Genomic DNA, 27,034 nt, shown 5'->3' on the forward strand with positions numbered 1-27,034 from the left:
AATATATTTTACTACATTATGTTTTATAACATTACAACTATCTATAATAAATCGTTTGAGATAATAATTAAGGGAAAAATTTGTCATCATCACAGCCTATTAATGTCACAAAAATATGGCTTCGTTCTCAATTATCACGTTTCACGGTTTCAAAGAATATTATTTTACGTCATAAAAATACTTTATGTAGTTATCAAATGTTTTACATAAATATTTGACGATGAATAAGCTTCATAATGATATAAATAGTTTTTCTACAAATCTTACGTACTATTCAGGCTTAACCTCTGAAAATACCAGAAAATAGCTGACATGGAACACCTTCCCCCTTAATACTTTTGGCCATCTTTAAGCAGAATTGAATTCATTTTCAGTTAATTCTGTTTTGTATGTTTGGGAAAAAATTCGTTAAAAGTAATATTTACTAGGTACTCACTATTAATTATTGGTTGCTAAGTGGGTCCTAGCAACTAAATTATTAATATATACGTGCGTTACTATGGAAATCAATATGAAATGTTAAAATAACATTTCTGTATTATATAATATTTATTCAGTATTTTCTATCAAGCACAATAAAAAGTTTTTATTAATACATATAATTGTCAAGTTTATATGATTCGATAGAAAATTTAAAAACGTGGTAAGTATATAAAAAGTTCTTTTTATCTTGTAATTATTGTCACTGAGGTCGTCGAAATCGGCATGAGCAGTGACGCCCCTAGACAAAATGCCGCCCCTGGGCAGCGCCATATGCCGTCGCATTTTTTTATACAATATTTTATTATCATCAGTGCTCGTGTCGTTTCTAGTCACCAATGACGTCGAAGGGCAACCGAAGCAAACTAGACATCACGAACCCGACAAAAAATTAAAGTCATGTTAAACCTTTTATGCCAATTACCTGATACATTTTGTTTCCAACCAGTGAGCTGAATTTTTGAAAGGATAGTTATTTTCGTTATTAAGTAGGTACTCAGTTAGGTAGTTACTTCTATATATTACGTAGGTATACCAAATGATTCTACTCGATTTGCAGCCCTTCGAGTAACTGCCGCCCCCAAGCGACGCTCAATCTCCCTCCCCTCACGGGACGTCACTGTATTCATGATAGTTTACCCATACATTTTCTTACTGTCAACAGTAAATCCATGCATGTGTAAACGGGGTATTAATGTCAATTGAAAGTAACGATACCAACACCGAAATCAGTCGCTTGTAGGTACCTACTTCCAGAAGAATATGACACCATTATACGATGTTTGTTGTCGGGTGCAACAGAAATCTACCAAATGAGTTCCAAATTCAAAAATAAAATATTTATCCGACGGAACTAAAAATCACAAAAGAAGCGATGAAAGTTCATCAAATTAAATATCTCGTATATTATTACTCACACTAAAGTGCCTACGCACACACAAACGCACGCACACAAGCGGGAATAATAATGTTATTCATTCAGATACGAAGCCGGCTAAAGCACACATCCGAACGTGGCCGGACATATACGAAAGCCCCCGACCGAAGGCACGCCTACCGGGATTGAGTCCGCCCTGGCGTTTTACTTAATCCCGCCCACCTCGCCTCCCCCCACCGCTGATTTGTCCCTCTTGCGACCGTTTCACGCCGCCGATGTCAGTTGGGACGCGAATCCAGCGAGGCGGCGATTTGAAAATAGAGCCGCGCGGCGAAATTAGTTCGATATCTGAATTTTGAAATTCGAACAAAAATAATAACCCCGGAAAAACAGCGATTGCCGGTAAAATAAAACCAAAATCAAATGTGCAGTGATTAATGGCGTGTGTAATTTTGTTTGACCAATTGTGCAATAAATTGAATAGGTATCAATCTGAAAATGATTAAAAACTAAAAAGGTGAATAAAACAAATATTTAAAATAAATTACCTACTGTGATTTTCTGACGTCAATAAATAATAAGAGATGGCATGTCTAATAATGGAGAATAGTGACCAACCTAAAAACACCCCTACTCTAAAATAAGTGTTCTAAACTATATTCCAAACTATATTTTTATTAGGTGTTCAATACAAATCTACATACCTACCTAATTAAGGGGTTACCTATAATATTTTTGTTTGATGAAATAACACAATGGTTTATGTTTATCTATATGACAATAGGTACGTAGGTAGGTAGATACCTACAATAGGTATCTACCTCTACTTAATTAATAAAATTAGTACCTACTGTAGGCATACTTGGGTTAATAATTATTTACCTAACCACTTATGTAAAACTAAAGCAAATTAAAACCTAACAAGGGACTTTCGTCGATACCGAACCTATTAAAATTAAGTGCTCATAGTTCCTACCCATTTTAAATTAGGATTAGGTATGAATCCAATTATTTTAGGGAGATAGGCATGAAGTAGATTTTTTGACGTCCTGTGCTAGATGTTAGGTATTTATAAAAAAAACAATCGGTTAAATGCTAAATTAACTAATAGCTAATCAATAATCCCTACTTACCTATCTGATTTTCAATGAAAGCAAGGCTTGTCATAGGTATTTTTAATCTATAATCTACCTAATTAGGAGATTTACATACATTAGAAAAATTAGGTATCTATTATCTAGGACCTATGTAATTAGGTAGGTAGATATCTACCTACCGACCTATTTCATTTTCCTAGAATAAGTCAGTGGTGGAGAAATCTGAAAGAGTTGTCAATTATCTGAAGTCGGACAAGTTGTTAAAGGCATGACATTGAGGCGTAGGTATCCATAAAGAATTAAAAAAATATTTTGGTCTAAGGAGGTCGATGTATACCTATTGTTTTATCAAAATAAACGGCACTATGTACCTACCGATATTTTAGCAGTCAGGCGGAAAAAGCAGTTGCCATTTTTTTTAATCGGTTATTAGGTACAACTGGCTATGAGCTCATACGCAATACAGTAGTGTTATAATTACAACTTGTAGTATTCTACTTAACAGTAGGTACTGTAGTAGGCCTTCATAGACAACAACCAGAATTTAAGAAAACTACCGAGTGACGTAGCTACCTCATCGCAAGCGTATGTACCTATTTAATGCATCGTGGCCCAGTCGGACAAGGGCCCTAAAGCTCAGGTCTATATTTTTTTTTATCTGTTTACACTAGTAAACAGATTAAAAATAAATATCTAAATCTGAAGAATGGAAGTAAAGCTGAAGGGCTAAATCGCTAAATAAACATTTTTCACTACAAATTTTGAGCGGAAAAGCTGTTTAGGTCGAAGAAAATATTGGAAACAAGAGCTAAACATTTTTTAACACTGAAGGGGGCCATACAAAATTTTTGCGTGAGCCCCCTTAACTCTAGCAACGTCACTACATACCTATCTACAAAGTTATATTGTGATCTCACTGGGAATCGAATCCGTAACCTCCGATTGTGAAACACATACCTAAGTGTCAACAGACTTGATGCTTTGATTTGAATTATCCTTGACACTAACGATTTATCATTGTGCAGGTACCTAAGTAAGTATAGGTAGGTAAATATAAGACAGGTAGCCTAAAATCAAGTGAACGTATGTATTATTTTAAAAAGTTTTAAAAATATAACAGTGATTAAGTGCCTAAGTTTGGTGGGTATATATGAAGGTATAAAATTACGTAGTAGGTATTCCTATATTAATACATATTCCGTCATCAAATTATTAAAATAATTAAGGGTAGGTATATCTACTCATTAGTAAGTAAAATAAACACCTAATAAGAATCTTATGAGAAGATACCCTTTCCTAATTATTATAATAATGATTCCTTAATTAAAAGGTCTAAGAACCTAGGTAGGTAGATAGTAATTTAAAAAAAAATCTAGATAATAGAAATAAGTAGGTCGGTCTATCAAAAATATGTATGTAGTACCTACCTAAGTGGGCTAAAGGATATTACCAAAATCCCAACAAAAATTACAAAAAGTAAAATAACTTTTAAAAAAACAAAGAAAATTGAACAAAATTGTCATACCTAAGTAGGTACCTACAAACTACAAAGTGTAAACAAATGTAAAAAATAAAATAGCTAGGTGAAATACTTAACCACTGTGATACGTAGGTACCTACCTAATTAATACATAAGTAGACCTACAAGGCTTTCGTATATATTTTTTAATTTATTAGGTAGGTATCTTAGCTATATTTAAGAAGTTTTGTTCCAAACCTTTTTAAAGAGTTTTTAATTTAATACTAATGGAAAATTAGTAGGTTACTATCTAAGTAGCAAAATATAGATATTATCCTATTATATAGGTATCAGTGGCATATGTACGGTGCATAGATAGTGTGGATGCAGTGCATCCCTAAATTACTTATTCGAAGATAAATATAATAAAATATTTTATATAAGTACCTACTTACTTAAGTGTCTAGTGTCATTTTTGTCATCTTCAATAATACGTAGGATAACACTCAGGTAGATACCTACCCTACCCATTCACATAATATATATACCTACTTACCACCTAATTATCTATGCAGCTATGTAAATAATCATTATTTTCTATAAAACTTATTTTTATTACAATAAAAATATGAATCGACCTTGTATAAATAATAAATGTAACTAGTTGGTAGGAAGGTAGGTAGGTACATTGTAAAAAATAATAATTCGTGTAATAACTTGGCCACCTAACATAGGTAAATACCTACCTACCAAATTATCTAAAAAAAACAGTAGATGCATAATGAGGCTAAAGGCAAGATAACAATAAAGTATTGTGATAAAATTATTTACAAAATAGATAATGTAATTTTGGATAATGGAAATAAAATAATTATTATTTTTGTCATAGTACGGCTGAAAAATATCGATTCGTCGTTCTGCCAATAGATGGCGCGCATAAGCCGATTTTTGAATAAATTCGATTTTCGATTGTGATTCATAGTCGGTAGGATAGTTTCAATATTCGAATAAGAATTAGTTTTTTCATTATTATTTTTACCAATATTTACCTATTGGAAAACGGAATTAATTAAAAAAATAATGCAATATTGGTACCTAGGTAGACATTGATATTTTTTTTTGTTATTTGATATAGGTATCAACTTAAATGCATCTGCAATAGTCTTGTTTCCAAATCTTAGTCATATCCACCTAGGTACGTTAGGTAGGTACCTACCTACCTACTTATTATTTTTTCCTAATGCACAAAAATATTTCAATTTGATTAACTTTTGAGATAAATATTTTTACCGATCACGTTTTTTTGGAACTTTTGCGGCTTTAGTGGTAAAAAAATTAAGCAATATTTTTTGTTTCTATATTATAATATCTAGGTACCTACGTATTTTAGCTTCTGCTACGTACCTAGATATTATATAGGTATTTACAGGGTCGGATTTACGCTTGAGGAGGTAGGTATGTATTTATTTTATTAATTACCTAATGTCGTAATCGTACCTAATACTTAGGTAATAAATTTATTTTTAGAGTAAGTGTAAGTATGTATGTAGGTAATCTAAATCGAAGGTGTCTCCTATGAGTGGTACCTACTTATAGCTTACCTATACAAAATTCATGGTAATCTGGCGAAAGACTCAATTTTTTTTTCTCTGCCAATTTGAAGACCTATATCTAGACGTGTGTCCTGTCCTGTAGAGTCAATCGCGTATAGGTACTGTATACCTACCTACCTATCTAAGCATGAATTTTAGATATTTGTATTTCTAAAACACTAGTAGGTAGGTAGGTATAAGGTTTTGTTAATGGATGAAAATTTAGAAATCTAAAAGTGTTTAAAATAATTGACAAAATATTCTAGGAATATTACGTAGGTACTATTGCTGTAGGTACCTATGTAACTACCTACAATAGCGGTTTATTGTGCACCTACCTAAACACAACTTTAGGGGCCTCCATACCCGTTAACGACTCTGATTTCCACGGATCCAAAACCGCCACTTATGAAAACAGCATTTTATGTGCAATTAAAATTATTATTCAAAACCCTCAGGTGTGTTTTTAAATTTTGGTAGGTAGTAACAATCCAGTTCAAAAATAGTAGGTACCTACATATTATCTATTATCAAGTAGGGTTTTATCGCTTTGTATTCACCATCCTAATACCTAAAGGGAGCAAATTTATAGTCAATAGAGTTCTGTAAATACCTACCCATTGATAAGTGGCAGTTGTTGTTAACATCGCCAAAAAATCTCACCATTTATTTATAACTGAAACAAGTTAACCAACTGCCTACACTAAGTTGGCCGGCTAAATTATTTTAAATCTGAGCAAATTTATTCTTATCACGGCGAATCGGCTTGTTGGTTTACATGTTCAAACGAATTGTATTTAAATAATTATAACTAATTATATTATTAATTACAAATAAAAATTAGCATTCTGGAATGATTAGATCTAATTTTATTATAAATGAGAGGAAAACATAACTTAACCAAGTAAATGGAATATTTTTTGGTATTTTGAACCCAGTCTTGTATACATTTTACAATAATTACCAAAATGCAGGTAAATTCGAAAATCGTCTATAAATTAAAGACCTAAAGATGAATGAATGTATGTAGGTACCTACTTAGTTACATACTTACTAATTTAATTTTTAAAATACTTACCAGTACCTACTTCCATACTTACGTAGGTACTTCTTAGATAGGTACTTACCTACTACTTAGTACCTACATATTATAGTTCAATTAACATTACCTATTTAATTATGTGGGTACACAATTAGTTTCGCCCGACTTGATGCTATAATTAAGCAAGGTGTACGTACAAGTTTTCTTCCAATGCAAAGGAGGTAGGCAGAGGAAAATCGTTTATTATCTATGGTCGCTTTCGGTGACAGTGTTGATGTGGCGCTTGTTGTACCAACTCGCACCCTACATTAACCCATCGAATAGCTAGACTGCAAAATCTTTAAGGCTATATAAATACTTCAGCTGGGGCACGGTCTAAAACGATCGTGACTACGCGACGCGAAGATTGTGCAAATGACGCGTGCGGAAAAAAACATAATTTGTCATAAAAAGTCAAGATGCGTCCATTTAATGTTATGTTTATTGTTCTATTACTAATAATAATAATAATATATTCATTGACACGTTTTCTTTTTCAAGTAGGTAAATGGGTAAGGTTTTTTAATCATTTTTACACGATTTAAGAATTAATTCCCCCGTGACTAACACAAAACCAGGGCTCGAAATGGACCAGAGCACACCGGAGCGCCGTTTCGGGTAGTAAAATCGGCTACATTGTCGTTCCATCTTGTGGAAAAAATAATTTTACCACTTGAGTTAGAATGGTCTATAACAAAAAATCAAACACACTTATTTTCATAAAACACACACAACATTAGATAACTATGTTAATATTTTCAGAAAATTAACGAGCGCTCCGGTTTGTAAAATTTTCCATTTCGAGTGCTGCACAAAACAAATTGACGTGTTCACAGCTCGACTTTCTCTCTCCGATTGCCAGCCAGTCCGAAATTTCGTCGCACCTATAGTTGAAAATTATTTGCCGTTTTACTGAAGTACCGTCTTAAGGTGAGACCTGGCGGCGGCGCTCGTGTCGTATCCTGTCTATGGTTTTCGATTTCGAAGTAGGTATTGTACGTACTGAAACGCGAGAGGTGGGGATCTAGTTTTCCAAGCCGCCGCCTATCACCGTAAAGATTTCGCACTGTACCTAAGTATATTATGATGGGTTTATAAGAATAACACAACCCATAGGTACATTCCCAGATAATATTTTTTCTACAGATTTTTGTCGAATTATAAAAGAATAGGTAGGTGTCCACTGTATGTGTATACTATATGTATTAGCTACCTATAAGTACCTATCTAATAGGTAGGTTTGAAAATATTAACAGTCATAGACTAATAAAGGCATCTACCTATACGTAGGTATACCTACCTACCTACCTAATGTAAAATTTAAAATCTAGTTAAATAATATTATTAAATAATAGGTATATAGGTAGGTGCCTACATCTCTCTGTTATGGTGATTTGTTTCGAATTAAATTTAACTTTGAAATCTAATGCAGGTTGATACTTACCTAATACCTACTGTAAGTGTAAAGTGTAGACATTAGTAAGTATGTAGGTTCATCACCATTTATGTAGGTACTCACCTACATTTTTTTGGATTCCTAGAGCTTATCTACCTACTTCCAAAAGTGGGAACTGAAATACTTAATGGGTTAGGAGTAGCAGGTAACCGATCTCGAGTAAAGAATAACCCGGGATAAACTTAAACATGTGTCAAGAATACGCCATACGTCGAATACCAGCGCTCGAAATAGACCGGAACGCACCGGAGCGCCGTTCCGGTTCACACAATCCCCAAAATTATCGCTCCGTCTCGTGTAAATATTAATTTGACCGTCTGAGCGAGATATGTCATATAATAAAAAATCTAACACAATAGTTTTTTTAAATACATATATGTATAGAATTAGATAAGTAACAGTGTTATTATTTTCGTAAAATTATCAAGCGCTCCGGTTCGTAACTGACAACTGCTCGGTTTGTTCATTGACGCTCGTTCAATATTGGTGTATTACACACGTGCATAATGCGTATTTCATTTACGTAGGACACTCACACATTCAAAAATGTAGTGTATTTAATATTTCCGATCGGAATTCTTTTTATTGTTGTTTTTATTTAATAAAACGCATTTTTTGTAGTTTAACTTTAAAAGTGGAATAAGTACTACAAAAAAAATGCGTTTTATTAAATAAAAACTACAATACAATGCATTTCCGCCATGAATTGACAGTTAACAAAATAAAAGGAATTCTATTTATTATCTGTTCTCTGGTAGGTACTTACTGTTACAGCGTATTTGTGTAAAGAAGAAGACAATAGAATATACCTACCTACCAGTAACCAGTAGCAATGACATAATATTTCTTACTCAGATAGTCAGATAAGTAAGTTATTTGATGCAAAGTGCTAGTAAACTTTGACTAGTAGGTAGTCGTTACATAGGTAGGTAGGTAGTTACATATTTACTACAGAACTTCAAGTATCTAATCAGTAATCAGTTACTTTTGTACCTACCCATAATTACCACAGCGTTAATAATGCATCATCGCCAATAAAAAATGGTGTCAATTAAGCAGTTAAACAAGTCCATATATTAAAAATAATTAACAATTAAAAGAACTTGTCGATTTATTGCTACAAGTAACTTCACAGCTTTGCAACATTGTAGCTTAGTACCCATTTATTTTGTTGGCAACATCAAGTAAAAACTGTGCGTGTGAGATGGCACTAACTAGCTAGATTTAAATATTAATAATATATACGTAAGTGCCAACCTCCTTGCGAAGGTTGATGGTGTGTATAGTTATCTGTTTATTAAAACTTAAAACGGATGCTTAGTTAAAAGGTATTTACAACGTTAATAAGGTGTCAATTACTGACGTAGTAGAGTTAATGATTTCGTAGACAGCAGTTTTCAATCCAGTGGCGGGTATCTGGGGTCCCAATCGCTTACTAATTTCAAGACAACAGCGATGCACCTTATAAAATCAATCAAAAATTAGTAGAAAAAATATCTAACTACCTAAATTAAAAATAGCTATAATTATTATTGCATTTAGTTCATCAATTCAGTAAAAAAAAAAAAACTTAGGTAGGTACCTACCTGCCAATATCGGTCTATCTAACATTATAATGAATGAGCAGCATGGATTTAGAGTTGGCCGATCAACGGAAACTAATCTGATGGAATTTGTAGATTATATTGTGTCGTCAGCACTAGATAGAGGCCATCAGGTTGACTGTTCCTACAATGACTTCTCAAAAGCGTTTGACAGAGTCGATCACGACATCCTGTTGGAAAAACTCCAACTAATTGGATTGTCCGATCGTTTTCTGAAGTTATTCGGGAGCTATTTTAGGAATCGTCAACAATACGTATCGTATGGCGTCTATCAGTCACAGACGTTCAATACATTTTCTGGTGTCCCTCAGGGCTCAAACTTGGGGCCATTGCTGTTTATGATTTTTATAAATGACATAGCAATGGTCATTAAAAATGCTATGTTTTTGTTGTTCGCTGATGACCTGCAACTCTTCATGGAAGTTGTCACCTTGGACGATTGTCGTCAACTCCAACTTGATATAGATAATATTATATTAGATTGGGGCAGGCGTAACAAACTGGACTTCAATATTGAAAAATGAAAATTCTATCTTACTCTAACGCATATTGCGAAGATATAATCGTGCCGAATGCTTTCTCACTCGCACTTATGGTTCGTTTTTATTCAGGCCATGGTCAGGATGCATGATAAAACCTGCAATAGGTACATATTCTACTTTGGTCATGTTTATCTTGGTTGTCTCTGCTTGTCGCTGACATTTCCTTGTCAGGACGTTCTTCTACAAGAAAATTTCCCATTTAAGTATATTTTGAAGATGTTGATACTTCACGGGTAGTCGCATAATCGAAAATATTATAGTACAGTGATGCAAAAGCTTTATTATTAGTAGGAAAAATTTATCCGTTTTCAATTTTTTTAAAATTAAATCTTATTAAATGGAAAATACTTACAATAATTGAATGCATAAGTACACTGTTTAAAATCACTCTGCACTGATAATAATTTTCCCGCCAGAATATACGAGAACTAGCTTATACCTACTGTACGACAACATTATTTAGGCAACAACAGGAAGTCGCTCTTATCGCGTATAGAATATTTCACAGTGTTGTCATTTTTTGAGAAAACATATCCCGCGAAATTAGGTTTTTAGTTTATATCAATTCTATTCTCAGTAAGTTTATAAGTACATTAATTTATAAGTCTAATTATTGTTCAATAAATATCAATAGAATTTTTTTTTCAAATAATTTCACCTCTTAAGGCGAATTCTTTGCCTCAATTTACGATCAAATGTGACTTCAACGCCATCTAAAGGCATCTACAGGCATCTACCATGAATTTCTAAAAATGTATTACTAAAAACTTTCGTCGATCGCAACCAGATGGCAATAAAATATAAAATAAAATATTGTGTGTCGCCACATATTAAAAATCATAAGTTTGATAAAAATGCATTTAAATTTATTATATATTTACTTACCTATGTAAAAATATTTACAATTAATATTTCCCCATAAAATATTTACAATTCTAACATGTCGATTTGATTTAAAGTGTTTATGATTTTTACATTTTGTTTACCGTAGTTATTTTTACAGTGGCAATACAAGGTATCCTGTCCAGCCAATGAACCAGATTTTTTTACGTTGTCAATACGAATTAATATAAATATTTTTCTACAGTAAAATTCATTTATAGTAGTAAATGAACATTTAAGTACAAATGTTTATAAGATTGAGTTTAATCTTGTACAATTGACAATTACATCGAATTTCTAGTATAGGTGGAATAAAAGAATGATATGAAATGAATAGCAAAACAAATGCCATTCGAATTATTATTAAACAAAATAAGGAATATACAGTTGTACTTGGTTATTACTAGGAAGGTTGGACCGGCTGAATTTGCTCGTTATAAGCGGTACTCGTTATATCAGAGAATAGGTATTTTTATTGTCGGCGAAAACAACAATTAGACACTTAACTAGTGTCATAAACGTAATCTGTCCCCGGCGGCATCCTGTCCGATCGGATTTTATTGCTTAGGGTCGAAATGTCTTTAAACGATCAACACATTACCAGTATTTTAGCTCGGTATATCCGATAAGTATCTCATTATAACAGTGAATAAAAATGTATGGAGAAAATCATATACAAAATGTCAACGACTGTTTCCTCATTACATCCGAGATCTCGCTATGTCCGAGATTGTAATAACCGAGTTCGACTGTAGTTATAATTATGACAATGTCGATATTATATAGACATCCCAATTCATTTCGTTTCAACCATGTCCGATCCTAATGTACTATATATGCTACCAGGTCACACTGCAGATGAATATTACCTACTCTATAAACTTAGGGAAGGTAAAGAAAACAACTTGTCATAGGAATGGTCAATTTTAATAGAACATTACACAATAAAAACAATACAAAAACATTATAAATAGGATAATTAAATATATTTACACTTAAAATTAGTTAAAATTATGAAATAAAACCCTAAATATCTACTTTAAAATTGCTTTGAACTGCATCCTATACTGTGTGATACAGCTCAAAGCAAAATTTTGTGCACACGTATATATTGCATTTTATGCAAATATACCTGGTGCGGGACTTGCATCCAGGGTATCTGCACACGGATGCTGAATGGTGGCCAACGCTGTCCAAACGTACCTCAGCGATCGGTTGGGGGAAAACCGTTCTCCTGCGAGCTGGTGGCTCTGTGTCTACCTGCGATGTCGACATGTTTCTTGGCCGACCTCGTGCTGGCAGTGTTAAAATGTTGGCTACCCGATCTTCATACCGAATCATAGCTTTCGCTAATCTGATTCAGTACGACAACAGTCCCATAATATCCTTTCGGGGTACATTTTCTAGTTTACAATTCCGCATATACATTAGCCAACAGTTTACTACCGCCAAGTCCACAAAGTGGTTAAAAACCCTCACAGGCCATTTGCATGTCTTCATCGCAGTCCTGTAATAAGCAATTACCCGATCGCAAAGATCAATGCCACCCATCGACATATTGTAGTGCTTTACAATGGCCGGCTGAGTGGCACTGATCTTCCTCATTACTTCCTTCGATCATCGCATGCAGGTACCAACAGGAGTACTGCCGACAGCAGTGTAAAATAATAACACGGATTTATTATCTTTCCACTTGACTACACAGACTTTGTCATCCTACCGAACCTTCTCATCCCAATCTCCCCTCTGCATTGCCTTATCGTTTTTTTAATTTCTTAATCACATCGCCGATTCTATTACTTCTGACAGTTCCAGTTAAGAATATTTTGTCTTGAAGTAACGAATCGGCGAGCTTCAAACTAGTGAAAAACGATCAGTATAGACAATGCAGGAGGATTGGGGAGAGTCCGGCAGAGTAACTTGACCACACTTGCGCCCAGACCGAACTGCTTCATATCTCCATCTGATACCGTTCCCTTCCCTACATATATGTGAAAATCTATCACTAATCCATCTCTGGCCGCGAGAACAAAATTTTTAAGGCCTACAGGATTTGGCTTGTTAAGTACAAATTGCCTGTGTCTACAGCGGCCAGTGAACGGCATCATTTGCTCGTCGATGGAGTTATGAGCAGGTCTGGGCAAAGTATGGCATTTTTTTAGAACCTCACTTAAAAAGGGACTAATCTTCCAAAGTTTATCTGTGCAGCCCATGCGGTCAGCAGTGTTATCTGCAAAATGAAAGTGATTCCGCAGTTCGAAGTACCCGTCTCTGGGCATTGCTTGATTAATGATTGGAATGCTTAGATCATAAACACCAGTACATTCGAGTCTGCGGAAACCTTAATGTACCCATCATAATTTGGATGACGGTGAATACGAATTTCGAATTCGTATTCACCGACCACAAGTCCCTTTTTTGTGCTGAATATAAATTTGTCTGCTCAGCTATTTTTTCGAAGAGAGCGAGGTTGAAGTATTCGAAAAAGGAGCTGCGTACATTGTCAGCAACATGCCCTCTCGCCAACAAATCTTCCTCCAATTCCGGACCAGCATTCGGCATACTGAAACAATAGGAAAAAATATTATTACATAATCCATATTTCCTCATTAATTCAAGTATTTAGCAGTAAAAATACAAATAATGATGGGCAATAATATGTTTTGATTGAAGTTTACTATTCAAACCATCAACTCCTCATTCGAGACAATCGCTACATCATGTGTACAAGATGTAATGAATTCTTGTTTTTATGCCAAAGCATGAATGAATCTAATGTATGACTGGATGGTATATAAAACCAATAAATATATTATTAAGAAAATTGTAAACCTACCATTTTGTGAGCCAGGGAAGAACCCTGGATTGTGATGTCGAAGGTTGTAAATGTCGAATGTAAATGTCGTCGCTGTTGTCGGACTCGTAACCGTCGCCGACTTCGCAGTCACTGTCGTCCAATATTTCGTCGAGTTCATCAGTATTAAAAGATTTATCTATATGTAAACAAAAAAACATATCCTCATTATATTCATATACTCGTGTTAAACTTATCACTGTAGATAACGTTTTCAATTTACGATTATGTTGTATTAAAAACACGGACACGTGTTTGAAAGCACATAAAATATTTGATTTTCTACAATCATATTATGCGAATGAAAGAAATTCACTATCTATTAGATAATTTACAAAACGTACAAGATAGGCTCGATGACATTTGTCATAAACATAACCTCAAACTGACGTAAAGTATTTATAATTTTACGAAAACGATGAGTATACGCCTAAAATAATATATATTGATGATAAATGCATGATGGTGATTGAAAATACAGTATATGTAACTCTTTTAAATAATTTTTGAATGTTTGTTTGACAATCAAAACTGCGTGACATAGTTTGTCATTTTGATGTACGATAATAATATTATTTATTATACACTGAAAAGTTTACTTACTTGACAAAAATGTTACTGATGAGAAGTATCTTATCTATGCTGATGAGTCGATTCCTTCCTGTTTTCAAACAATATAATAATGGCAAAAAAATAAAGAAGAATTGTTATAAACCCGATATTCGATGTCTGTGTATTCGATCGAGAGCACGAATGCTACCATATGTTAAAATGCGAGATTTGTTTATTTTGTTGATTATTTTTATCATAAATAATGATAAAAAACAGTTTTAATTTAAGCAAATACTAATTGCAAATAATTCGCAGTTTCAAATTTTGAATATAGGCAGGTTCCTACGTATATTAAGTAAATATTGTAATTTTAATTATTAAGTTATTTTTATTCATATGGCAATTTCGCGTCGAAGTTTTACCACAAACTGATCCTAGCGAAAATGAAGCAGAAAAATGTTATTTTGTCTTGTCTATGTGTGAGTTTCATTTTCAATGTCATGTTGTTGCATGTGTGTGTATTTTGTATATGTGTATTGTTTCGAAATAGTTCCACGGTGGCAGCACCGGACAGCTAAACATCGGTTGAATTTGGGCAATTATTATTGTTTCGATTTCTATCGATTCGTTAATATACAAAAATACAAGATTAAATTCAAATTACTGCCGTAAAAATTAATAAATAGTATTTTTAATAGAAACGCTAAGCGTTTTTCGCGATAAAATGCGTCTAAGCCGAGGTTTTTCGATTTTAATTGCGTGCTTTCTAACCTCTAAATCGATGTTTTTTAAATTTGAAAAACAAGATATAAGGATATAATAAATTCCAATTTTCGTTTAGCGTTTCCCTGGGTAATAGATTTACGTACATTTTTATCGTAATTTTGATAATAAATCTTATGTCATTCATTCTTACCACCCGATAGAAATGTACCGAATTTGACACGTATTTTTGGTATATAGAACTCCATGATACTTCTTAATTTTTTATTTTATTTTTCTCATTACTTTTGAATATATATTTACCGATTAATAAACTTTTCTAGCTATTTTTCGATAACAACTTTACCTAGAGACATCACCTTAATTATTACTATTATATTAGGTTAATTAATACAGCGTAATTATTGAATTTGGAAGGAAATGTATCATTGAACCCACATTAACTGATAATATTGCTGCAGGTATTTATTAATTAAATAACTAGAACACAAATTATGACTAAAAAACAAGAAGTAAAAAGATATAACATATTCAATATTATATTGATGACCCAATCACATGTTTTATAATTTACAAATGATGTCTTTATATCGTATTTTTAGTAAAATTGTTGTAGAAACACATACTGTGAAAATAATTTTCTATAAATTAAATTATATCCACCTTACATAAATTTTAAAACAATATGTACCTACTTATCGGTTTAAAAATTAGGAAAATAATTAGGAAAAAATAGGACAATTCATTATCTAACTAATGATCATTTATACTTAATTATTATACGTCTAAAAATATTAATAAAATAGATTACGATACACATAACTTTATAATATACAAACATAATTTCCAGTATTTGGGGAAATATTTCTAGTATTACAACACTGAATTTTGACATACCTGACATGACAGGAACCCGTCAAATGGGCTTGTTGAAAGTATTGTATGCCTGTTGCCTTTTAAATACGACTCTGTTTCTTCTTCGCAATAAATCAAAAGTTTACTGATAATAATTCGAACATCATTTCGTATTGTTTTAGACATCTTTTGAATATAAAAAGCTTCAAATTACGTAAATTGATAGATGCGTCCAATACGAAGTGTCAAAAATGTCATGAAAAATTTGGGGGCGTTCCTAATTTGAAACCGGAAGTTCGATTAGCTGTACGTAGTTCACAGATTTGCCACGTAGCCAAGATGAAGTTGCCGGACAATACATACCTACCTATGACATTATATGTACCTAGTAGGTACCTAGTAATTATTTGGATATTTTAGGAAATATTTTTGCACATTTATTTTAATCGGTGAGCGTTGATTGGATTTTTCTCATGCGCACGAAATAAGTGAGGCTAATGATTTTATTGTAGGTACCTACCTACCTAGTTGGTCGTTATCAACGACAGAGTGAGAGTAGATCGCGCCTGTTGTATCACCATTTCTCACTTGGCATGCTTCCTACTCCTTGCTTATCACTTAGGTCTTAAGTGTTTTTAAATTTAAATTTTGTTCTGACAACTGCTCTCCTTTTATGCACTGACGCACGTAAAAATATTGGTGTATTTGAAATTGCAACACACACTATTACACGTCTATAGCTAATGTGTGGTTAATAATTTTCGTAGGATACTCACATACATATTCAAAATCCTGAGTCGAAATATTATAATGTATTGGGGAGCCTATCGGAATTATATTTATTAATCTGTTCTGTGATCTTTACCTACTTTCTGTGAAAAGTGATTTGTTTTAACTTTTTAGTTTCCACAATTCACGTTAGGTGTTAATATTAATAATTACTGCAGTTGAAAGACCTCATTTGACAAATTATTAGTTATCCCGTCCATTGTCAGTTTGGGAAAAATTTGAGCATAATACTTAGGTACTCACTTGCCGCGTTGAAAGAGTGTCAGTGTACGGGCCACCATTGTGTTTGCCCGAAATTAAACATCCATCAGCGTAGCGGTAAATAAAACATTAAGAAGTCCATAAAATTACTAGAATAGAGTGCCAAATATTGGCCAAAGACCATCAGGCGATTTTGTAATCAACTCGAAATACCAACACAGCCATAAATTTAATAAAGACTCGTCGATTTCCCACGCGATGCTCGAAAAACACATTTTTTTAGTTGGAACGTTATTACAAAAGAGCTTTTGTTGCCGCGAAAGATTTACAATGTTTCATGTTGGTATAAGTAGGTACCTACCTACCTACCTACTCGCCTTTCTTCCTGCGTAATATTTTCATTTTACGTTTGTTTGTTTTGAAAACATTTTGCATTATTAAAACGATGTAGGTATATTGTCGAGGAAACAAATTGATTTATGTTTTCATTTCGAACTGGGCCGATCAGAATTTATGCTTTTATCAATGGTATTTTAACACTTTCAATTACGCGTCCGTGTTGATATATTGAAAAATGTAATCTAACGTCAGTTGCCACTTTATAACTTTGCACTCCGGCTCTAGGATGAAAATGATGTAATACCTATACTTTTTCTAAAAATATTTTTATACATACTTATAGGTATTCCTATAAGTATACCTATGTACCTACTTATATTTATTTTTTTATTACTGTCTACATATTATATTAATGCAAGTGAATATCATTTGATCTAATTTTATGCGAGGTATTCAGGAAATCAGTGTAGTAAAAACTGCAAAAGAAGTGCAAAGTTATAAAACGTGTAGTCTACATTAAATTAATAGACGGCAGCTCAGCAGGGCTATTCTAACTGGTTAACACGGTATGTACCTACCTATAACACGTTACCACTATTTTTCTCGATACAAAATAACACGGATGTCACTCGGGATAACTCTGTATAGGTACCTACCAACTACATGGCGGTTATTTATATTTAATAATTGGTAAAACATGGCACTGCGTCTTACTTGATTCCAAATGTATCCAATTAGAATATCCAATAATTGTCTAAGCGTGTGTATAAATATCTCCCCTAGTCATCGGATAAAATCAAATGTTAAAGTAACTACAATTCTGGAGCTTATAGGTACCTATACTTCTACGTAAATATTGATTGAAAATGAAGTAGGTAACTTTTAAATTTAGAATAGTATATAAAAATAAATAGTTGGTAGACACCTACATACCGAGCACTAAGGTATATGAACCTAGTACCTACAATTTGTTCAGTAGGTAGGTATAATCGATTCTCTAGATTGGTTTAAATTCCGTGCCAAACTATTTTGTAATATGTATTTCTGTAAGTATAAAAAAAACTTACTGCAAGGGTTTAAGTTTTAAGTACCTAGGTATTATACGTACACATACTTATTATGTACCTATCAGTTATTTGAAGCGAGTATCTACCAGCACTTTTCAGCAAACCTCTTGTAGGTACTGTTCGCAAATGGCGCCCAAATTAAAATTTATAAAATAATAATCGGATTCTTTTGGTCAAATAATATATTATCCTCTTTATAACAATGCATAGGGTTACAAACGTCATACAAGAACCAGCACAGTTGTGCTTCATTGCAGTGTTGTATGTTTGCACTATTAGGTAGGTAGGTAGGTACCTACCTGCCATTTAAATTTTAGTGCTAGGTACCTTGTTCGATGAGCTGTGAATTGATGAAATATTGAACATCGCTGGTCTAGAGTGACTAGATGTAATAAATGTACCTAGGTACATTTTCAAATAACACATTAGATACGGCTTATTAATACGTCAGTTGTATCATTGATCCAAAAACGTTCAAGATTGAGTCATGTACCCATGTCAGTAAATGAATAGAATTTTAAATTTACGACTCTCATTATTCGTGCGAGACACGCAGAATACATAATTGCTTTACGTCCGTAGAAACATGGGGTGGTCTTAATTTAGCACGCATTGTATTCAAAACAATCCAATAAACCAAAATATAAACAAAAGAAACAATACTCTTAAGAAGATGCTGGGGCGACTAATGGTGGGGTTGCAGACATGAAAATAGACCAATTAAAATTATGAAAAAACAAAAACGAAATATGTATGGTGAAAAAATTTCCTTCTCCTATATAGATGGGGTTTGAACATTGATATACTACTGGATGAATCATATGCTTTTTAAAATGACGCCCGATTTTACCGATGATAAATGATGACCGATCTGCAGAGTTTATTAAAAATGATTTAAATCTGCAAATCAAAGCTAAAATAACACTTGTTTCGCTATTCATATATTAGACAATTAATAGCAGTTTAAATTATACATGGGTAGGTATTGGGTGCTTATGTATATTTAGTATCTTCAAGCAAGTTTAAAAAAATAGTCGGACCGTGATTTGTATGCGACGTTTTGTTAAGCAACATCTGAAACTCTACAAGAATGGCAAGATTACCTGTAAACTAAATAAGTAGGTGCGTGGTACCTACACAATAATCATAAAACCGTGGGAATAGGGCAGTTAGAAACCTAAAAATATAAGAGGAATACAAATTCTTTGTTTAATAGGATATCGTCTTTTAAAATAAAACAATTAAATGTTGGTCAATTGCCTTCAGACTTGTCCTTGTACCTTGACTTTCTCTGTAAACTTTCATAACGTTTTTTTAATTGAATGGGTATATATTAGATTTAGGTACCTAGTAGGGGGAATGGGACAACTGGACGCCGGGACAATTGGACGCCGCACTGTAGTAAACGCGTAAACAGAACGTAGACGATGAATTTTAATCAGTTTCTATCTACTACTTAGTAGTTTTAATTTATTTTACTCTTAACATAATGTTTTTTTTATTGCGGATTGAGAATTACCACACCTAAGGCTTTATATAAAAATAAAAAACTCTTTTTTCGTTGGAACTTAAACATTTGCACGATTAAATCATCATTTACGTGTGCATTTTTAAATTCTCACGACTAATTATAATATAATAATTTAAATATAAATAATAATATTAAATATATTCTTTAAAAGTACTTACGTATAAGTACCTAACGTCTATTTATTTTCGAATTTCGTGGCGTCCAGTTGTCCCGGCACCAATTCGTCCTAGACCCCTAGTAGGTACCTACCTAGTAGTAGTTAAGATATTCGATAGAAACATTGCACACTAAACTTTGTCAGTCATATTTATTTTTTATGCCCAATTCTTGTCAAATTTGGGATCACAGAGATTATCAATATAATTTTTTATCGTAAATATTTCACTATAATAATGTCGATATAAATTATACCTACTGATGGTTTTATAAATGCGTTTAAAAATTAATAAATGTAAAAAATCCTAACACCACTGCACATTTATGTACTGAAATATGACTATATTCTAAAACATTAGAGCGAGAGGTTTAAAAGAATACTATTTTATGTAATAAAAGTATAAATATAACGGATAATAAGGCTTCAAAATTATATAAATAGATTATCTACAACGTTTAAGGTATGTCCAGGTTCATGCTTTGAAAATAGAAAAAAAGCTCCATTTTGACCTACGCTGAGCATGTCCCCCCTTAAAGTATCTATAAAAATAATTAATTATAAGTATATGGCTTAATGGTCCAATTTTAGATATTTTATGGAGAAACGAATAATTTTTGACAGTCATCTACTATAGCTTGGATTAGACAGGGTTTAGTTGAATTTTAAAAATAAACAGATACTATCTACACATTGTAGTCTTAGTTCAATGAAAACAAATACGTTTTACTAAACAAGTTAAAAAAAGTTAAAGCACTATTTATGTCAGATCTTAACAACCTACCTCCACCCTTCGCCATTGCTATCTATAAGTACATATTATGTATAATTATTGTACTTACATTTATCAAAATTTAATATATTATGAAAATTACCTATCGGTAGGTATAACAATGCAAAGATTGTAAGTAAAACAAATCAAAATAATTTATAGAAAAAAATATTTACGTAGGTTTAAATTTAAATTTAAAAATATTTACCTTTATTTAGTTTCAGCAATAAAAAAACATGAATTACCCAAAGCCCATAATTTAATCAAAAAAGCAAAAAACTGAGAAAAATACTTTAAAAATGGTGTCTTAAAGAGTTTTAGTGGTTGTTGTTTAGTTCCAAGAGATGGCAGCCGTAAGCGCTGGCATGTTACACCACCGTCGAAGCGTGCAGTCATCCATCCACGAAGACCAGACTGACGAGGAGTCCAACGACGAGAGTATCCGCTCACCGGCGAGGGACAAGCCACCTCCTCATCACCAGAGTCCGGAATATAAAGTCTCGACCAGTCCAGATATACGACAGACGGAAGAAGACCGATGTCGAGAAGCCTCGTCACCAAAAATGGCTCCCCTGCAATCTTCTTCTTTCTCTATGCATAATGTATTGAAAATGAAATCTGAAAGAGACAGCGCGAGCCCGCCGTGTCAGTCAAATTCTGGAGTATTTTCAACGGATAAACTGCTTGAGAATACACCAAGCTATATAAGAAAGTCAACACCGCTTCTGGAAGAAGACGAAAGATGTGATGTCGCATATCCAGAAATGAAGGATTCGTCTTATGAAGAATCACGTGATATAAGAAGTAGGGAAAATATTCATGAATATAGAGAGAATTCTGAGTATGTTGGTAGAAATAGTTCTCCGTTGGAAGAAGATGAAAAAGTTATTCATGGCCACCAAAGAATAGACGAGATGGAAGAAGAAAACAGTTGTTGCAGTGAGGATACAGTGTTGTCTGTCGGTAACGAAGCGCAGATTGGTAACTTTGATAGTGAAAATCGGACTTCTTCGACTGCCAATTCGCAGATTGTGTCACCGAGATCGTCACCTGTTTCTTCACCTGCCTCGGCGCATATTCAAAACCTTTCTTCCTTCAAACATATACAGTCTCATTTAACTGCTATATCACAGTTAAGTCAGAATCTTCACACCGGTCAACATATGCTTTTGAGGCCAAACCCTATAGCACCTAATCCGCTTCTGTTCCTAAACCAAAATAGACTATTATTTAATCCGCATCATCCAATGCAGCCACAGATGGAGGGTCTACATCAAAACCATCACAGTTTGTCCAATTCTCCAACTAGTATCAACCCTACAATGCCAAGACTGTCACCAAATGAAATATCACCAAATTCTAGTGGAAACCCCACACAACTATCACCATCTCCTCCTGGGTGTGAATCAAAATTAAATTTAATGCAAAACCTCTCTAGTTTCGCAGTTCTTGGCCAACAAATGAATCCAAGTCTGCGGTATTACAAACAAAGTCCGTTTGGTAATCCAGGAACGATTCCTGTCGCACCAAATATGCAAGCATTAACCAGCGGATTTGGATTGCCAATAAAATCTAACCACGAAGATAGAATAGACGGAAGTAGGCGACATAAAAGTGGACACCATGAAAAACCTGGATCTATGAACGGAAATACTTCAAATAATAACAATCAAGCCCTTGTAAATGAACGATTATACTCTGGTAACAATGGATCAAATATAACAAACCACATAAATGTGGATGATGAGCGGCATAATTTAATTTTAAATCACAATGGGCTAAAGTTCAGTATAGACAATATTTTAAAAGCTGATTTTGGGAGAAGAATTACTGATCCATTACATAAACGCAGCAAGTCAAGTTCAAGTCACGCCAAGCACAAATTCGGAGCAGCAGTTTTGAATCCATTGAACTCGAACAGTTTGCAATCAGCGTCGAAGCATCACCAAGTTCCTATGCATCATCACAGTGCAAGCATGAAAGATCCTTCCAGTTTCGGCGGAAAATCTGGAGGGTTTTTAACTACCAAAGAAATCAATAGCAACGCGTTCTTCGCGCAGAACAAAGCGACGTCATTAGCCAACGCCAGTAGTAATATTGCCAACCAAAGCAGTGCTTCGTCCAGTGCATCGTCGAGACTGTCATCGGAACGTTTAAGTGCTGAATCCAGGATACCCTCAATAAGTGACTTGAAGTCTGGTTCTTCGTTACAGAACAACTTAGTGACAAGTAGTAGTGTGAACAGTTGTAGTGGGTCATCGGAAAAGACCACGAGTGCGACTGGTGCTCCAATTGACCTCTCGAAACAGGACCAGGAGGAAGCGAAGAGCAAAGATGGACCCATGGTTTGGCCAGCGTGGGTCTACTGCACGCGGTATAGCGACAGACCCAGCTCAGGTATGACTCCTAATTACTACATTACTTTATTTAACCTGAGGATTTATTAATTTTTTAAATTAAATAATTTCCTCTGCTGGTTTTAGATTGTAAATTAGATGGACATAATATTATTATTCTCCAATTGTACTAGGTACCTATTATTTCATATGTTATGGACATAACACTTATGCATAGGTACCTACCTATCTATATTTCGTTGTTCCAAATTTAAGCAATAAAACAGTCATTTATTTGTTTTAAAAATAACATGTGACGGTAGAAACAATTTAGGCACTGAAAAATATTGAACAAGTACCTACTTGTACAATGATTGTTAGTTAGTGAATATCCGAATCAATTGGGTCCATATCCTGGACATGTGAATTTGGTCCAGCCTTAGTATTAGAGCCTGTGACACGGCGACCACGAAGCGAAGACTGTACTATTATTTCTGCTTTTATATCACTGAATTCATTTAACGCTTTTCAAAATGAAACGAGTTAGGTACATTTCTAACCGCCATTTTTTAAATTAAATTCGAACGATATTGAAAATCAGGCATTGTAAGAATAGGTAATTTTTTTAGACCACGTCCGATCCTAAAAAGATCACATGGGCCTCCACATAGTGGAGGTTTGTATTAACAGATTTTTTTTACGAGAATTGGATGTCAGACACTTGCTCAACCTATTAAGTCCATATTCTGACTCAAAAACACAAATTGAAAAACAATATGTGTATTTGTCAGACCCAGGATTCGAACCTGGGACCCACGTCACTATAGGCCAGCGCTTAAGCCGCGCGACCATCGTGGATTTTGCAAAATAACTTCTACGGGTGAGCGGAGCACTGGGAAATACTTAAATAATATTATTTTTTGTCTCAAGACTACTCCTGAACAAAAAAATCCGAGGCGGAATACAATAATAACGTAGACATTTTAAATTTACTAAATAAATGTTCGTAAACAGTTTGTGCCGATAGACTGTTTATTTTGCCGTGACAAGAAACTGAATGTTGAAGTTCTTAATCGAATGGGGAAGGACCGAGAAGTTCTACGTAGTATTTTGACCAGGAAACTACAGTACCTCGGCCACATTACGAGAGGACAAAAGTACAGCGTTCCCCAACTTGTCATTCAAGGAAAGATCAATGGTAAGCGCAGCAGAGGACGGCGCCGCATTTCGTGGCTTAAGAACCTCCGTGATTGGTACAAGTGCAGCTTAACTGAACTGCTCCGGCTAGCAGACGACAAAGATAAGATCGCCTTGATGGTGGCCGACCTCCGCTAGGGGATGGCACAATAAGAAGAAGAAAAAACTGACAACTTCAACTACTAGTTACTGCTCATACTTTGAATGAATTATTATGGTTAAGTATTAAATGCACAAATGCTACAAATTTTGTAGAAAATGATAATTATTGCTTAGGTACTGAAACAAATGCTAATAATAATTTGAACGAAATATGCAATCGAAAATCTTCATTTATTGCAAACAGGCTAACGCATTGCATTTGATGATAATCAATAACTAGCACTACCACCGCAATTCAGTGGTACTGTCTAAATATAGTCAGCCATGAGGTATTTATTATGTATCTCGGTCTGGACTAGGTATTACTTCTTCTTGTGGTTATTATTTTCGTCTAAGTTGACTACGTCCATAATCCTCCAATTTTAAGATAATCGCAAAAAACTATCAAACTAACTTCGGACTGCAAATAGAGTGCCTATTTTATTTTTGCAAACACATTAGTAAAGAAGAACAGCAAAATAAAATGACCTAAAAGTCATTAAAATTATTTAAAAAAAACTAAAATGGTTGAAAAAAATTTAAATAGCGGTTGATGAATTTTGCAATTTGGTTTAATACTATTTTACTAACAAACGGAGTTGGATTTGATAGTTTATGAATAATACTTATATATATCTAGGTACCTACATACGATAGAAACATATTCGAAGATTAAGAAAAATATCAAAAAGTTTAATAAGTTTGCAATCAACAGCCTCACTTTTTAGTAATTTCCGTACACCTATTACCGCTAGTACCTACCTATTAGTTAAATGAAAGCAAAATACGTTTCTCCGACAAAGTTTAGTAGGTATGCACAATAAAATTAATGTCGGATCTTAACAGCTTACCTCCACCCTTCGACACAGCAGTATCACCCGCTGAAACCATCTCGCAAACGACACGACTGAATGTAGCTACTCTACCTATTGTTAAAAATATGATAATAATTGTTTTGTTTTTGTTTGCGCAGTGGGAGGGGGTGTGATAATGTGAAATAATAATAAAAAGAAATAATAAAGGGCCGAGCGAGCGCGACCGAGTGCGGTGGTCAGCCAAGCGCGGTGGAGCGAGCACCCCACACGCACCTATATCGAATTACTAATTCACAAGCACAGCCACACACGAAATTAATATATTAATCACTTTAGGCATTAATTACTTGTTCCACTATAAATTGTTATTAATAGCAGTTATTAAATATTTTTTAAAATTACGACAGATAAACAACAAAACCAAACGTACCTAATAAAAAATCATATTGAAGGAATATTTCGTAGTTTCATTAGAGACGCATCGGCAGAACCTCAATCCGGGCTTGGCCATACCATAAGGCCATCCGCTCACGTGAATACTCAAAAAAGACGACACTGAAACTCCAGTATCTAGCATTCTAGCTAATGTATTTCAATGGCGGTACGCTGACGGTGAGACTGGAATCTCTCAGTTTTAAAACGTCCGCGACCGAAATCGAAGAGACGCGACATGCTAGTCTCCCAGTCTCTCAGTTTCCAGACCATGCCCCCCACAAGGGGGGTGGGGGGTTCTGACAGGGCTCCAGCCTGGGGGCCTTTCGTGGCGAGTCGACCAGATAAGTGAGATAAACATATCACAATTTTGCTCTAATAGTACAATAGTAAAAAAAGTTTCTTTCAATAATGTTATTATTTGAAATTATGTACCGATACTCGACACACTTCAAATGGATCTATTAAAATATACAAAAAAAACACCAAATGTATTTACACATTAATTTTACCACGTAGGTATACCATTTGGAAAACGCTACTGTAGAACGTCACACTGCCTTTATCCTTTGCGATAGGTATGGGAGCCCGCCAAATTTCCTAGCGTAGGTGTCCGCTTCAGGATATGGAGGCCATGTTCTAGACACCCATAAAACAGTGCTACCATTATCAGTAGATTCGATGAAAAATCATATTTTCTTACCAAAATTGGTAGCACTGAACTGAACTAAACAAGCAATGACAAGTCAAGACGTCAAAAGTAAACGATGGGCGAACCGATTTTCAATTTAAAATATGTGACAGATATGTTGAGAAATACTCCTGCCTGTATAATTACAGGCTGCCATAATATTCCCATAAATACACTACATAAAATGCTTAGAATGAAGTAGGAAAGACAATGGGTTTGGCAGTCTGAGGTTATGAAATTATTATGTTTCAGTAGCGCCGTGTGCGAAGTATCAATCACTGGTTAGGGTTAGTTTATGAGTTCCATCGCCAACCAGTTCGTCAGATTTTAGTTGCTGCGTGAGCGGATGGCCTAAGTATTAGGCACCTATATATTTTAAAAAGGCCGCCGGAATGTTCTCAAATATTACCAACATTGTATGCAGGTTTCGTTTATGTAACAACCAATGCATTCATAATATTGTGATAATTGTATAACTGTTGAAAATAACATAGGTATTCCTTAACACGTGTTTT

General features: G+C 34.1%; 1 protein-coding gene and 1 long non-coding RNA gene across 2 annotated transcripts in view; one reads left to right on the plus strand and one right to left on the minus strand.

Annotated features, from left to right (window-relative positions):
• Positions 1-1,631: 1,631 nt before the first annotated feature.
• LOC147074956 (uncharacterized) overlaps positions 1,632-27,034 on the plus strand; it is a 149,175-nt gene continuing 123,772 nt past the window's right edge. The window contains exons 1-2 of the mRNA XM_085943012.1: positions 1,632-1,874; positions 21,126-23,304. Of these exons, the coding sequence (XP_085799138.1) occupies positions 21,252-23,304 (2,053 nt within the window). The 5' untranslated portion in view covers positions 1,632-1,874; positions 21,126-21,251. The remainder of the gene's footprint in view (positions 1,875-21,125; positions 23,305-27,034) is intronic.
• LOC147074957 (uncharacterized) lies at positions 11,980-14,664 on the minus strand. The gene is made up of 3 exons (XR_015070058.1): positions 14,528-14,664; positions 13,907-14,063; positions 11,980-13,633 (listed from the first exon to the last, which is right to left on the minus strand). It is a non-coding gene; the product is annotated as an uncharacterized LOC147074957 (long non-coding RNA).

The sequence above is a fragment of the Rhyacophila brunnea genome, unplaced genomic scaffold, assembly GCF_057557595.1.
Source record: "Rhyacophila brunnea isolate RB1 unplaced genomic scaffold, BYU_Rbru_1.0 scaffold_15, whole genome shotgun sequence".
In the NCBI taxonomy this organism is placed as follows: domain Eukaryota; kingdom Metazoa; phylum Arthropoda; class Insecta; order Trichoptera; family Rhyacophilidae; genus Rhyacophila; species Rhyacophila brunnea.